The sequence below is a fragment of the Danio rerio genome, chromosome 9, assembly GCF_049306965.1.
Source record: "Danio rerio strain Tuebingen ecotype United States chromosome 9, GRCz12tu, whole genome shotgun sequence".
Taxonomy (NCBI): domain Eukaryota; kingdom Metazoa; phylum Chordata; class Actinopteri; order Cypriniformes; family Danionidae; genus Danio; species Danio rerio.
Window position 1 is genome coordinate 13,767,149 of NC_133184.1, and position 16,873 is coordinate 13,784,021.

At 35.2% G+C, this 16,873-nt stretch overlaps 1 protein-coding gene across 2 annotated transcripts in view; it reads left to right on the top strand.

The window, feature by feature from the left end:
- Nucleotides 1-8,352: 8,352 nt before the first annotated feature.
- Nucleotides 8,353-16,873, top strand: part of als2a (alsin Rho guanine nucleotide exchange factor ALS2 a) — a 44,578-nt gene continuing 36,057 nt past the window's right edge. For both annotated transcript variants that reach the window (XM_021478854.3, XM_073912535.1), the window contains exons 1-4: nt 8,353-8,409; nt 8,639-8,702; nt 11,506-11,654; nt 14,085-15,404. In XM_021478854.3, the coding sequence (XP_021334529.1) occupies nt 8,680-8,702; nt 11,506-11,654; nt 14,085-15,404 (1,492 nt within the window). In that variant the 5' untranslated portion in view covers nt 8,353-8,409; nt 8,639-8,679. The remainder of the gene's footprint in view (nt 8,410-8,638; nt 8,703-11,505; nt 11,655-14,084; nt 15,405-16,873) is intronic.

Genomic DNA, 16,873 nt, shown 5'->3' on the forward strand with positions numbered 1-16,873 from the left:
TATTTGTGTTTTGTTACTTGTAACCACTTCTGCTGTATCTGATTAACTCTTTATATTCTCATATCGCGTCTAATGCGACGTTGAAAACACGACACCTGCTGCTTTGTTTATGGATTTAAATGTGTTTGTGAGCTAGCGTTCCACTGCTGTTTGTCATTGCTATGACCACCGTCAGCTGTCCCTACACACGTGCAGCGGTCATTGTTCAAAATAGTTCAGCTTTTGTAAATAAGCCTTTACTCACTCTTGTGTCCCTTTCAAAAATGGCTGCACCGGAAACAAAAGGGAAACCTTTTTTTTCTATTTCCTTAAAGGAACAAGTGTGTGTGGATTGATACTAAATGTGTGTCACTGTTTTACTTATGGTTAAGAATAGAGCAATATGCTGCTATTCAACTGCATTGGGCTCACACACCTACCTGACAACATCTGTCCCTGAAAATCCAGGAGACCAGGGTGGGGTTTGGCTCGGGGGTGAGGTGTCTGAATAACACTGTTGAGAACCGAGTACTGTGTACTGTGATGTTATTAAGTTAACTACTATGAAGCGCGTTTCAGGCAGCCGCTGTGATCTGATCCTGTACTAATGTTGCCGACCCGGGGGTTTTTACAGACCATACCAAAATGATGAAGACTGGAATAAGTAACAAAATGGGTGGGTGGCTGGAGATGTGTCTGATATACAGTAGACTCCCGGGAAAAACAGGAGTGTTAGCAGGTATGCTCACACATAAACTATAAACTCTGACTACTTCAATATTGTTGATAAACTGTGCTGGGCATTTCACTCCGTCTCGTGCTGACCGCTGTCATGCAATCGCAACAGGTTGTCATCAGTCCAATCAGCGCAGATTAGCTTCATGCTAAGGAGCGGTTTAGGAACAAATGAATCACTGAATGATTCATATGGGAGTTGCTGGGATAATTAGGTAAAAATAAATGCACATTATAAAACAATGAAAGTGTTTTTTGAACTTGCTTGGAAAATATGACCCTTTTTAAATTTATAGGGGCTTTTTAATAACTAAAACAAGTTTTTTGTAAATTGATAACACAGCAACATGCGCTATCCAGGCAGACCACCAAACTGCAAATATTGCCATGACAGCAAGAAATGAACACAATGTCACATGACTACAATTCAAAACTATAGAATACACTTTGCTACAATATACGAGACTTCCTGAGTTGAAAGTGAGGTGTAATCATATGCAGCATCCCAATTTGCAAACTATCCATCCTAAATAGAATTCAAAAAAATAAAAGTAGTACTGTATGTGCTAAACCAAAGTAGGTATGTTGAAAAGAGTATGTCAAAGGTTACCAAATAGTTTACTATTTCCAGTAAAAATTTGTGTAGAACCGTCCACTGGCCATAGTGGACTCAACTGTAGTACTCTAGTGGACCGCACTCTAACCGCGGATATTTCCCACAATACATTGTGCTTTGGACGTAACTTTGATTAATTCAATTCAATTCAATTCACCTTTATTTGTATAGTGCTTTTACAATGTAGATTGTGTTAAAGCAGCTTCACATAAAATATCATAGTAAAACTGGAAAGTGTAGTTCAGTTTTTTTAGTGTTTAATTTCAGTTCAGATTAGAAAAAGTGTACATAAACTTTGTAAATAAACATGGTGGACACGAGAGACTCTGAACGGTCAAATAACATTAGAGAGGCTTCGGTAAAGTAGATTGAAAGGCTATTAATTAATATCTAGCCAACTATAAAATATTTAAACAGTTTTTTCCGTGCTATATTTCATTTGCAACAATAAGGTGAACTTACATCAAGATATGTTTGGACATTAACTTCTATATGCATAATTATCCATAGATATAAGGAGATTTCTTTGCATGAAAGACTCGCGAATGGCAGATTATCCTGCTGTTGCTTCTCCAATAAGGTAGGAAAATAAATATGAAAGAAATGTGGGTGATGTGTCAAGATGATTGGCAGGGGACATAAGTAAACAACATAACGAACCATAAAGTAGTATGACCCAAAGCTTGCATATTTTTCTGTTACACACTCAAAAGTATGTACTTTTCCCTCACAAAGGGTATAAGTAGTATAAGTATGTGACTTGGCATGTAGCAGGGGATAATGTATTAATTATAAAGACACTTCCAGACCTGTGCCAGTTTCTGTGATGCATGCATCACAATGGTTACTTGTTGGTTAATTACTCGTCCTCATTTTATCCAATCTCCTGTGACCTTTATTTGACTTTGTTTGCCATATTTTCTCTTCCTTGAGAGATTAACACACATTTACCAGTTAATACAATGTATTGCCATTAGAGTTAGCACTGCAACACAAAATTGTTGTATTTCCCATTGTAAACACGGACTGTGATCTAATGCAGCTGGCAAGAGGACATAGGCAAACAATGTTGTTATGTTTATTTCTTTTGCCACAGAATTGGTCTTGTAGCTTTATACGATCACAGTTAAACTACTAAAGTCACATGGAATATTTTAATTATGTTTTTCGTTCCTTTTCTGGACTTTCAGCATCTCTGACTATTGCTGTCTATGGTGGATGAGTGAGCTCCAGGATTTCATCTAAAATCTCCTCTAATTTGTGTTCTGGAGATGAAGCAATAGAACCCATATAATTACCTGTGAGGGTGGGTAATTTTAATTAAAAAAAAATCATTTTTTGCTGAACTAACCTATTAAACTATTAAAGCATTTGTTATTATGGCAAAGTGTTCTGTATTTTGTGGATACTATGAATAAAATTGGGACATAATAAATCCGCCATGTTTTGTCATGCAACCCAAACATTTGTTGTGCTGCTTCACTTTAACTCCTAAATCCTCATGGGAAAGTAGGTAATCTGGGAACTTTATGCCTATATTGTTTTCATGAGGTAATTAGGTAGAAAGTCTTGCGTGTTTGGCGTGCTGTCTGAGGGGAGGCCACCGAGCACAGAATTTTGGCCTGTACCCAAAGCACTAAATGTGATTGTGTTTAGGATAATTATCTGAACGTGCTCCTCCCGAACTTTGTTAATGAAACATCATTTCTGAATACTGTCAATTCAGACATACTCATTGGCTCACCCACTATATGGTGTGGAATTAGATATATTTGAATACTCAATTCTCTTTTTTTTTCTAAGAAGGAGTTTCTTGGACACTGCTGTCAAGTCCCAGCTCGGCTGTCAAAATATAAACCACAGCTGTTTCCTGTTATAGACAATGTGAAGTTTCTCAAGTGTTGCTCTACTCCTCAGTGGACCATTACATATAGCTCTCTGAAGCTGGGAATGCAGTGAAACTGAAGTCTCACTTTAGATAGTTCAATAGAGTACCCGTAAATGCACAGAAAACGGTGCAGGTGGGCTTCAATGCTGATTAAGTGCTTTATTCTGGCTCAAGCACAGTCATTGGCTCAAGCCTTTGTTAGGTTGGACCACAGTCAGTGCATGAGTTGACTGCAGTTCACACTCAGCTATTAAAGCTGAAGCACATTGAAAATATACTGTTCCCACACAGATGAACCCACAGCTGCAGATAAGCCCTGCTACAGAGGCTGTATTAGAAGCACATGCTGATTAAATGAAGGACAGCAGAGAGTTGTGGGAGAGTATGATGACAGACACTAAGTGACATAATGACGAACGATGATGATGAACAGTCACACCCACTGTATAAGGCATTTCAATTCAAGGAGTGGTCTACTGTCCGTCCGCCAATCTGTAAGATGATGCAGCAGTGATTTTAATCAACCCCTTATTTTGTGAAAAGCACAGTGATAACAATTAGAGAACAGCAATGTTTGTAGCAAAAAAAGTATGACCAAAACTTAAATAAACAAATTAAATGTAGTAATCTCATCTCATTTTCATCCACTTATCCGGGGTCGTGTCACAGGGGCAGCAGTCTTATGAGAGAACTACAGAGATCCCTCTTTCCAGGCACTTCCTCCAGCTCTAGAAGAATTCCAAAGAGTTCCTAGGCCAGCCGAGAGATATAGTCCCTCCAGCGTGTCCTGGGTCTTCCCCGAGGTCTCCTCCCGGTGGGACATGCCAGGAACACTTTGCTAGGTAGGTGTTCAGGAGGCATATGAAAGATGCCCGAGCCATTTCAGCTGACTTCTCTCGATGTGGAGGAGCAGCGGCTCTACTCTGAGCTCCTCCTGGGTGACAGAGCTCCTCACTTTAGTGTCTTATAGACATTATTAGTCTCTCACAGCACACTAGTCAACCAGTCTTTTCGCCCAATTGTAAAGATCTATAAATCACAATTTTTGAATGACCAACTTTTCCTGATACTGTTTGACTGACACTGACTGCAGTCTGAGAAGTCACATTACACTCTGAAAAATGATGTTTGTTGTTTATTAAGACTACTTATTTAAAATGTCAATTCTTGAATTTGTTTTGGGAAGATTTCCTTGTTTTATGTTTACTCCACTTGGATTGGTAAATACTAATAAGTGCACTTAAATCCTTCATGTTGTCCAAACACAAATCAATTGTGTGAAACCCAACATTTTTTTAGTGTATAACCGCTTTCCATCTTGCAAAATAAGTGATAAAGAAAAGAAAAAAGAAAAGTCAAGTTAAACCAGATTACCAACATTAATCTGCAGTAGTTACTATAACTGTCAATAAAAATTGATATTTTACTCCTGATAGGGTCACTTTAAATAGGACTAACTGGTGACCTCAAAATAAAGGAATATATTGGTTGATTTTTACCACCTCTACTCAGGGGCTGATTCAGTAATTTGGGGGCAATTCCCTGAGCAATTCCAGCCATGGGGTCCAACAGTCCTAAAATGCACCCTTTGCACTTTTAATCACTTTAAAAAAGTTTTTTTCTTAGTCATTCATTCTTTCATTTTCTTTTCGGCTTAGTCCCTTTGTTCATCAGGGGTCGCTACAGCTGAATGAACCGCCAACTTACCCAGCATATGTTTTACGCAGCGGATGCCCTTCCAGTTGCAACCCAAACACCCATACATTCTTGCATTCACACACATACACTACGGCCAATTTTTCTTATTTAAGATTTTTTCTTATATAACCTCCTTTTCTATGTTTTATCTTTACATTTTAAATGTACTTTTTTTTTTTAAATGAATTCACAACTCGTATAATAAAGGTTTTTTAAAACTAAATCTTTACTTGATTTGACTGCTGGACTGCTCCATGATTGGGGTGTAAGAAAAATGTGTTGTATTAATTATGGTAAAATTTTATTTGTTAGACCCTCACCATACAAAATATGATAGAATATTAACAGTTATAGGTCCAATTTATATTTTAAGGTATTTATCCTGAGGCTCTAAGTGGCTGCTTACTACGCTTATTAATTAAATCCGTCCCTGCCTCTACTGTATAGATTCTCTAACCTAATTTAGATTTATTTTGGATAACCCTTTCGGTAAATCTCTACTGGAAAACCATAAAAACAGTTGACTGAAGTATTGAGTCTTTTGTTTATAGTTAAAGAGAAAATTCACCAGAATATTTAAAATTCTTTACTTATTCCAAACCTGTTAGACTCTATTTTGTGTTGCACAAATTTATTTATTTTTTTTAAGAATGCTGTAAACCTGTAACCGCTGACATCCATAGTATAGAAGTTAATGTTTACAGGTTTCCAGATTTCTTAAAAAAATATTTTGTTGTGTTTAAAAAAAATAATAATAATAAGCCAAACAGGCTTTGAACGAGTGGGTAATGAGTAAATAATGGCAGAATTTTAATTTTTGGCCAAACTATCCCTTTAACATTATTAGTATTGCAGCAATGAGCTCAGAAAGGTTCTAATTACATTTAAATTAGTTTTATAGAAGACTTGTGTAGTAGAAAGGCTTGGCGGTGGGTGTAAAACATTCCTCAAATTCCCATCCAATGCTTATCTAGTTAAAAGAAAGCTGAATGAACTAATTCTCCACATATCTCCACAGCCTGAGAGGGAACAGATGCAGAGGTCAAACGGGGCCCGACACATGCTGAGTGTGACAGACGCACTTAACTAATTGATCCAAACAGACAAGGTGACCATTGCACATGCATGAGTCCACACACGCATTCAGATGTGTTTAAGTTCAACCTCACACACACATACACACCCCTTTCTTCCCCCACCATTTCGTGTTAGTGTTTATGACCACACATACTAAAATGTAGGGCCAAGTTCCACAGGGCAAAGTTGTGCGTTTTATATAGAAAACACTAAAAGTGAAAACAAGCTGAGATCACGAAGGAGTGCTTCGGGGAGGAGATGTGGAGGGTGTGCGTGTGAGAGTCTGGGCTCCTGTGGGTGTCCTGCAGAGATAGCCTATACCTGCCAATCTTTTTTTTACTGCTTGTGGTTTCTCCTCCCCAAACCCAACACCAGCTTTACTGTTTTCTACTTTATGTTACTTGTTGCTGACCTTTATTTCCCACTCTAGGTCAACTTTTATGCAACATTATGGTTATTCAGAGCGCGGTTGTCTGAGTTGTGCTGTGAGAAATCCATTTTTGTTGTTGTTTTGGTTTGTTTAGGTCATTTAGTAGTCATTAAGGTTTTTTGAATGATGTGAGAAGTGCTATCTTACCGTTTCTAATAAGGTTTTATGCCTTTTAACCAACAAAATAGAATTTGTTAGCCATTAAGTCATTAACTTATAGTCTATGCTCCACATTGTGTGCTGGAGATTCCAGGTAAAATAAACATTTCCGTAGTGTTTTTGTGCCCCCTGTTGGGTAGTGAAGCACAACGCATTTTCCAAAACAAAAATCCCTGCCATTTAAAAGGATAGTTCACATCAATATGAAAAATTACTCACTACTATTCCTCAAGTGGTTCCATATATTTACGAGTTTCCTTTTCTACTGAACACAAAAGAAAATATTTTGAAAAATGTTAGAAAACCTGTAAATGTTGTAATGTAGTAATACTATGAATATTATGAGAACTTCAATACTGTTTACAATACAGCTTTAAAGTGAATACGTTCATTCATTCGACTTCTTTTCAGCTTAGTCCCTTTATTAATCTGAGGTCGCCACAGCGGAATGAGTTATTAAGTTTTTATACAGCGGATGCCCTTCCAGCTGCAACCCATCACTAGGAAAAAGTGAATAAGTAAACTATTTTCAGATTATTTTGTAGCAAAAATATTAATAATAATAATAATTCTAACTATTATCAATTAGTTAGATAAAGCTGGATATATACATCATTTAATATCTTTTTTAGCTTTGTTTCAGTGACTTAAAAAAAAGTAAAAATAAAAAAAAACATTCAAAACTATATTTTTCTCAAAACTGCAACATCATACAGACATGCTGCTTGCATTATTGTAGCACAGATTGTACTAAATACAATGTCATCAAACTTTAACCTAATATATTTATAAGAAACTAAAAAAAGCACAAATTTCAGGGCATGCCAATACTCCTCCAGAGCCCAAAAGACCCTCAGACCCTATAGGCTTAAAGATCTCATTCATTTACATTACAAGCCATAAGAATTACTCGTCTTTTACATAATTTTTAGCTCAGAAAAATTGACCACTGAATAATGTTTTGAGCTTATATAAAACTTGGTGGTTCTTCCGCTGTGGCGGCCCCAGATTAATAAAGGGACTAAGCCGAAAAGAAAATGAATGAATGAAAATAAAACATTGACACACACAAACATTTAGTCCAGAACAGTAATTAATAATAATATTCGACTGTAACAACAACAAAAATAAAGGATGTTTCAGATTTTCCTACATAAGTTACAGTCTAATGCTACAGAGTTAAATAATGAGAATGAATAAGCATGTAAGAATGACAAATGTAAGAAATATTGAATGCGTAGATGTAGGCTATTTATAATTTATGTATGTGAAAGGTTTAATACAAATGTAAAAACCTAAAAAAAAAAAATTTAGCTGCTTTTTTTTCTATTTTTTTTAGATATGGCAGTAGAACATGTGAAGCAGTAGCCTAGTATCTAAATGCAATATTACAGTTATTCATTCATTCATTTTACTTAGTCCCTTCATTAATCAGGGGTCGCCACATCGAAATGAACTGCCAACTTATTTAGCATGTTTTACCAAGCGGATGCTGTTCCAGCTGCAACCCATCATTGGGAAACACCCATAGACAATTACAGTATAACAGCAGCATTTTATGTTTTCCCAAAGTATTTATAATATTTTCTTCTTATAAATAAACCACCAACGTTTTAGAAATGTTGTAAATACCTTTAAATCGTTTTAATACGTTAGCCGGTTTTCAGGAAACTTCCGCGTTACGTAAATATACACTTTGTGACTATTTTGGCCCTCTGCGCCTTCCATAGAACCCAAAACAAACTTCTGAGTGAATCTGATGTCAAGTTCAGTCGCGAGCCTTCACACTTCACAAATATCAAACACAGACAGCGATTCTGCCCTAAGGTACTGTACTGCTGAATTTCACATTTTACTAAAAACATCACGCAAAGTTTCTTAAATAATCTAACAAATAAACGTAATCGACTCTAACCACTTGATGTTTGTTTGCTCTTATGGGCGTTTTTAATCTGTGACAATCTTGAATTCGCCTGTTTTGTAAAAGTGTGTGTCAGATAACGTACTTTCGCTTCTGAAAGTAGTTTTGATAAGCATTTGATCTCATTTGCTGTAGTTGCTGGAGTGAAGGTCACACCATCTAAAATGGATTAAATCATGCTGATGGAGGAACAGGGCAGGTGTGTAACTTACTCTTTTCTGTTTAATGTCACAATTTGACATTTGTTAAACATATATACATTAAACAAATGTTATTGTTTCAGCTCATTATATATAAAAACTGCATTGCAAAAGCCTTGATTTAAAAGGGTAAACGATTTTAAATCCATTACATCCGTTAAACTCAACTCAGTTAGTTTAATCCCACATGGAAAAATATAGTAATTTAAAGTAGACCTAAATACTACTTTTTTACTGTTTTTGAACCATACTAATGTACTTAATTTGATTTGTTGTGGTAATTATTTTCATTAGTTAATAATTTCATTATTAATTAATTCAAAGTTGCTGTGTTAATACCACAACTATTGTAATGTTGGTAGTATAAACAAATGAATTGAGGTACTGTATAGTTAGTTTTATATTCGCACATTTGTACAGTGACAACTTGAGACACGCTCTCTATATTGTTTACCATGGTATTCTGTCTGAAATCACATATAAGTACTTATTGAAAACAACATAAGCACTGTTTATTTGACTTTGAACATTGTTGTACTTTGATACTCATTGGCTACTAATATAATTTCACTATTTAGAATTTGCAAACAATACTTTTCAGAATTTTATACCCGATTATTTGCCAGGGATGTAAATAATTTCAGGCTTGAAATTAAAATAGCTTATATTTCTGTATACAGTCTGTATTACTGTTATGGAAAAATGAATAGACCACTTGGGAATGCTCAGTTTCTCTGGATTTACGAGTAAAACATAATTTAGTTTTATCCTAAGACTCTACTAATTAAATGCATTTATATTTGAAACAAAAACTTATGTTTTCAGGCAATGTTTATGTATATATATATATATATATATATATATATATATATATATATATATATATATATATATATATATATATATTTTTTTTTTTTTTTTTAATTTATTTTCTTAATCCCTTTATTAATCAGGGGTCACCACAGCAGACTTAACCGCCAACTTATCCAGCATATGTTTTAACGCAGCAGATGCCTTTCCAGCTGCAACCCAACACCGGGAAATACTCATCCACTCTTACATTTACACACATATACTACGGCCAGTTTAGTTTATTTAATTCACCTATAGTGCATGCCTTTGGAGGAAACCCACACGAACATGGGAAGAACAGGCAAACACCACACAGAAATGCCAACTGACCCAGCCGGGGCTTAAACCAGCGACCTTCTTGCTGTGAGGCGATCATGCTACCCACTTATATATATATATATACCCACAGTGCTCAGCATAACTGAGTACATCTCATTTTGAAAATGAATATTTTTATCAATTTCTTAGTAAATATAGGTCACATATTTGGGTGTAATCTAACAAAACAGATTTATTAAACAGATATATTTATTAAAATAATATTTTAATCACTGAACGTCTCTATAAATAGAAAGATAATACAATTAAATTAATGCTAAATATTGGGTGAAAAAATATCAACTACATAAATTTCAACAATAATTTATCATTTTTACCCAGTACTACACTATGTTTTCTGTAACTTATACTATAGGGCTGCACAATATAATGATATTGCAATGTGTGAATCTGCAATAGTCATATATCAGGATCCCAAGAGATTTCAAGTTAATTGAAACAATTTGGACACAAGACATTATAAAGATTTCTGCTTTAACAATAAGATTATACTGAATTGATTGGGTTAATATATTTATACTATATAGACACTGTTTACATTTAATTATTGAATTTCTATGCATCAATACTGTTAGTGTTAAACCATTAAGTGTTGTTGATTTAATTTTTATCTTTGTTCTATTGTTTTCATCTGTACTTTAAATTATATTATTTCGTGTATTTTTATCATTTTGTATATTTTATAGATATACACGTGCGTTCCCCTTCAAAATCATCACAATCAGTGTAAAATTGGGATTTTTTCCAAGTAGTTATATTGTGAAAGTATATTCATATTGCAACATATACTGTATTGCAGAAAAACATCACCATGTTTTTTTCAACATTGTGCAGTCCTGTTTTACTACAACACACCACTTTTAACACACCAATAATGTTTACTGTAGTAAAAACTCAAGTAGACCATACAGCATTTTGTGTACAGTTTATCCATTCTCTATTAGTTAATACTATGCTGTAACAGTCATTTAAAAAGTGTTGAAAATAATACTATAACATACACTAGTCAACATTTGAAGTGGATCAAAACCTTTCATCAAAGTTGTCCTAAAACTATTCAACAACACTCATTGTTGTCATAGGACAATTTTGAAAAAGAAAAATGTTTGATACACCTTAAATGTTGTCTAGTATATACAGTATAATACACGATAATACACGATTCACAAACACAATAGTATTTATAATAAATATTTAGTAAATAGTAGTATTTAATAGTAGTGTTTTAGTTATAGTATTTTTTCATGATAGTATTTTTTCATAAAAGGAACATTTTCTTGAGCATTGTAATTTAGTTGAGTTGTTTTATTGATTTACATATTTAAGTTATACATGTATATAATTTATTTTTGTTAATTGTGCTGTTTTGGGCTCAAACCAGGAAATTAACTGGCTCTTTAACTGTTATAAAAATCAATGTCTGTGTGAAACATAAAATTAACTTTATCATGTCACTAATTAAATATTAATATTTGGCAAAACTGAACTTTCTGTCATTATTGCCCCTTGTGTCATTACAAAGCCATATGCTATTTTTTACTAGTGCAATATAGAATTAACACGTTCCCAGCTTCATGCAAATTAAAACACACACACTTATATTTGTTGCAGGTCTGGAGAACAGGATGGCTCTAGAGAGAAAGGTGTGCTCTACAGATGGCAGGGCTATTTCTGCAGTGTGAGCCCGGAGAAGCTGCTCCTGTCGAGGCCAGTACTCCATGCTGCATTGGGGTCTTTACATGGACTTCTGCTGATAGAAGGTCAGAACTCTATGACAATTCAAGAAAGCTGTAAATGAGAATAAAATTAAATGTAAATAACCTCATAATTCAGTTAAAGTTATGCTTTGTGATCAGTTAAACTCCCCATTGTTTTTAGAAAAGTCCTTGAGGTTCTGAACAATCCTGCACATTCTTTACCTTTATCTTGTACATATTTTAACTCTTTCCAGAAGTGGCTGTAAAATTATTGTTTTTTTATTTCTAACAATTGCTGATGGTCAAGAAAAAAGACCTTGCTGAATCTGTTCATCAGGGTTAGTTATATTTCTAATCTAAATAATAATTTTATAATAATAATATAAAAAGTATGTATATTATTGGGCGGTACGGTGGCGAAGTGGGTAGCGATGTCACCTCACAGCAAGGTCACTGGTTCGAGCCTTGGCTGGGTCATTTGGCATTTATTTTGTGGAGTTTGCATGTTCTCCCTGTGTTCACGTGGGTTTCCTCCGGGTGCTCCGGTTTCCCCCACAGTCCAGACATGTGTTATAGATGAATTGGGTGAGCTAAATTGTCCGTAGTGTATGTTTGTTAATGAGAGTGTATGGGTGTTTCCCAGTGATGGTTGCAGCTGGAAGGGCTGATTAATAAAGGGACTAAGATGAACAGAAAATGAGTGAATGAATATTACTATATTTAGATGTAAACATAATCACAGTTATGTTTATTTGATGAAATCAAATTTTAATTAAATATTTGTTTAATTATACATTAAATCTAATTATCAAATTTATCATAATTGCTTCAAGCAGGTAAGTGGTCTTGGCAGTGTCCTGTAGTTAACAGTTTTTTCTTCTCTATATTTGCACCAGTGTGCAAAAGTGTGCAATTCTGATTGTGCTCAACACTGGTAAGTGGGCTAGACAAACCATTATAGAAGAAAAACTAGAGTAGAAGGAAAAAATGACTTGTTTTAGCATTCATATACTGCCACTTTCTGATGAGTTTTTTTTTTTTGTCCTCCTTTGTACATCATGTTGGATAAAAGCTTCTGATAAATGAGTAAAATGTAAATCATATGTTTTGATATATTTTCATTTAATTTATTGTGTTATTCATTTATATTGTTGTGGTCAGGTATTTGCTTGAACATTACTATTTTAAATTTTACTGACAACTTAAACATAATAGTTTATGTTTACATAACTGTTTTCCATCATCTCTGTCCCAAATTAAAAATAAATACTGTATAGACTAAAATAAAGATACTCAATGTCTTACGCAACAACTAATAATAATAATAATAATACATTTTTTTATATTGTGCTTTTTTTAGACTCAAAGTGCTAACAAGAGCATCAAAACAGTAGAGCATGAAACACATGCTCATGAACATGATAAAACACAATAATGTAATAAATATTAATTGAATAATGTCAAATTTAACAAAGCCCGTGTGTACATAACTGATTAGAAGAGGTGATGGAAAAAAGATTAAATGTGAAGTTTATTGCAGAAAAGTCAAGGAGTAATTACTCACCCTTATGTCTTTCCAAATCCCTGAGATCCTTAATTATTATAGCTCAAATTAAGATAATCATTCTTGTCAGTTTAGTCCCTTTATTAATCCGGGGTGGCTACAGCGGAATGAACTGCCAACTTATCCAGCAAGTTTTTACGCAGCGGATGCCCTTCCAGCCGCAACCCATCTCTGGGAAACATCCACACACACACTCTTACACTACGGACAATTTAGCCTACCCAATTCACCAGTACTGCATGTCTTTGGACTGAGGGGGAAACCGGAGCAAACCCACGCGAAGGCAGGAAGAACATGCAAACTCCACACAGAAACACCAACTGAGCCAAGGTTCGAACCAGCAACCCAGCGACCTTCTTGCTGTGAGGCGACAGCACTACCTACTGCGCCACTACCTTGCCCATGAATTAAGATATTATATATATGAAAATCATTCAAATTCATCCTCCGCATTCCAAACGCGCACAGCTCATGAATCTGCACCCTATACTGACACTGAGGAGAAGAAGCTGTGAAATAAAGCTGTTTTTATTTAATGTGTGAAAAAAATATTCTCAATGCTATATGATATTCCGAGTGAATCACTGAAGCCTTATGGTCTATTTGAGAATGTTTTTTTTTTTTTTTGTTTTTTTTTTGTACTTTTCTGAACGAGTTGACATTGTTGCGGTCTATGGAGGATCAGAGAGCTCTCTGATTTCATCTAAAATGTAAAAGGTCTCAGGCTTTGGAATAACTTGATGGTAATCAATAATACACTTTTCACTTTTGGGTGAACTAACCCTAGTGCAGCCCTAGTTGGTTGTATTGAGTATGTTTCACCTAATTACTGAACAGTTATTTTAAAAGTATAAAGAATAAAGAAAACAATTCTAATGATAAGGCTGATTGGACAGACTGTCTAATATTCAAGCTTGTTCCTTTCTCAGGTGGCCAAGTATATAGTTTTGGTGAGCAGCCGTGGAAGCCAGTTGAACCTCCGCCTGCCAGTCTTGTTTTAGAGAGCACCCTGAGTGGTCAGCATGTGATCTCTGTGTCTGCGGGCAGCTATCACTGCTCTGCTGTAACAGAGGATGGTCTGGTCCTCATGTGGGGCGAGAACTCATACGGCCAGTGTGGAGTCTCTGGAACAGACCGGGTCCCCAGTCCCACACCCGTTACTGTGGTGGATGACGAGACTCATCCTCCACAACTGGTCCGAGTCCTAAATGTGGCTTGCGGAGCACAGCACACTCTGGCTCTGTCAAACAAGCATGAGGTGTGGGCCTGGGGCAGCGGTTGCCAGCTAGGACTGGTCACCAATGTATTCCCAGTCTGGAAACCCCAAAAGGTGGAGCATCTAGTGGGAAGATATGTAGTTCAGATTGCCTGTGGAGCGTTTCACAGCCTGGCTTTGGTTCAGTTTCTGCCTTCCCCAGATGCAAGCCAGCAAGCTCAGGATAAATGTGGGCAGTGCAATCAGATCCGTTACACCATGACTGACAAGGAAGACCATGTTGTTATTTCCGATGAGCACTACTGCCCACTTGGAGTGGAACTGGCAGAATCTAAAGAAGGTCGAAAGTCAGGACAGAGTTCTCCAGCTCAAACACCACAAAGCAAAAACTCATCGCCGAATTACCAAGTGTCACCTCTAACCTCAACGGACACCTTTTCATCTTCTTTTCAGCAAAATACCACAAACCAGGAGACACAACCAGACCCTTCTCTATCTGAGACTGGACCTGCATGTCTTCAGCGATCCAAAAGCACTCCCTACCCTGATGAGCAGGCTCTGAAAGACTACCTCAAAAAAATTTTAGACCAGACTCTTGCTGAGCAGGCAACATCAGCAGGAGGTTCCCATCCTCCGAGCCGTCAGTCATCACTAACATGTCCTTTCGGATCAGAGCAGAGTGATGAACTTACACTACGTCCCTCTTCACCAGCACTGAGCAGGACTGACAGCATCACATCCTCTGCCAGAAAACACATCAGTGCTTCAGATACTGTTACAGAGCAGAAAAACCAACATATAATACCAACGCTGGACTCCACTTCTGATGATTCTTCTCAGCACTCCAGTGTGGATGGAGGCATTTATCTCAGTGACCTCGTGATTAGCAATGGGTGTTTGTTTGAATCTTGTGAGGAGGGTGGAGATACTGCTGGGACTGACTTCTGTCCAGCTGATCTGCTTCAAAGCAAGAAAAGCATCAGTCTGACGGATGTTACCTTGGAGGACACTGATCGCAATAGCTTCTCTCCAGGTATTGTGAACTTAAAGGCTTATTTTATTACACCATTTTTTTCCCAAATTGGATGTGTTGACATGAGTAATATTCCTCAATCCTATATTGTGATTATGAGTCAAATACAAGTTAACCCATTTTGTCTGCATCTAATTAAATGGACAAAATTAGAAAGCATATCAGCATATCAATGCATTTTCTCCTATTTGATGACGTACAATCGGATTTAAGCGACTTTATTTGCTTTTTTTATTTAGATAAGAATCCGATTACAGTATTTTAGCTTTACACTAGAAATGCTCAAACTAGGGCCTGCAGGCCAAAGTTGGCCATGGTAACCTTTGATTTGATTTGGCCCGGCATTTCAACTGAGAAGAGAGCATGAATGATGGGGATAGATTTGAGATTGTCAATTCAAATTTAATGTAATCATCTGTTTGTTGTTCTATTGTTAAAAGCTAACTGAAATTAAATATCCAAGTTAAATTGTGTAAATGGATCAGATTTTGTTTAAATGCACATAATGTTACCCAACAATGCAGGGACTTTGGTGAGCAAATCAAGACAAAGGCAGACTCTGCTTGACTAGTGTATTTAGCATTGAAGTACACTGTTAGAAATGTGATTGTTTATGTTTTATTGCAGTAAATGATCAGGTAAAACATTATACTGCATTAGATAATACAATTCAGAGTATTTTTTTACCTTTTTTTAAATATTATGAAATAAATTAGGAAATTACTTATGGTAACTTTAATATAATATAGTTTGTTATATTTACTTTAGGCCCATGGCTCTCAATGATATTTAATTTTTGGCACTTCATACGAAAAAGTTGGGCACCACTGCTTTACACAATCGCTTCCATTCTGATCAAAATGTAACTTGGATTGAACTACACTCGATAGTTTAAGTGCTTTTTTAAAAGAGTCCTTTTTGCTGGATTAAGCCATTACAAATAAACCTGTAATTATCACAAATTTTGTGCTGATAATTAAATTGCCCAAAAGATAGATTTCTTATGGTTATTTATTTACAGATAGTGAGTCTAAACCAATTTATTAGTGTATTTGACTTGGCAAAATAATCAAAATAACTATTAATTATTGCAACAGGGCTAAATACATACAACATTATTGGTTTTATGTAAATGTGGCTTTGAAATAATTGTTCTATCTTTCTTTTCCAATATTTAGTAGTTTAAATGTTTTACTTACCCAGATAGGTTTTGTCTTAATAATTATCACAAACAAATAAATAACTTTAATATAAAATTTTTAATATTTGTTAGAATTCATTTATTTTCCAATTGATGTTATATTTAAAGTGTTGTTTGTTTGTTTTTCCACTTTTTCATTTGCAAAATAAAGCATTTTAAATTATAGCAATATTTTGTCAATATATATATATATATATATATATATATATATATATATATATATATATATATATATATATATATATATATATATATATATATACAAATA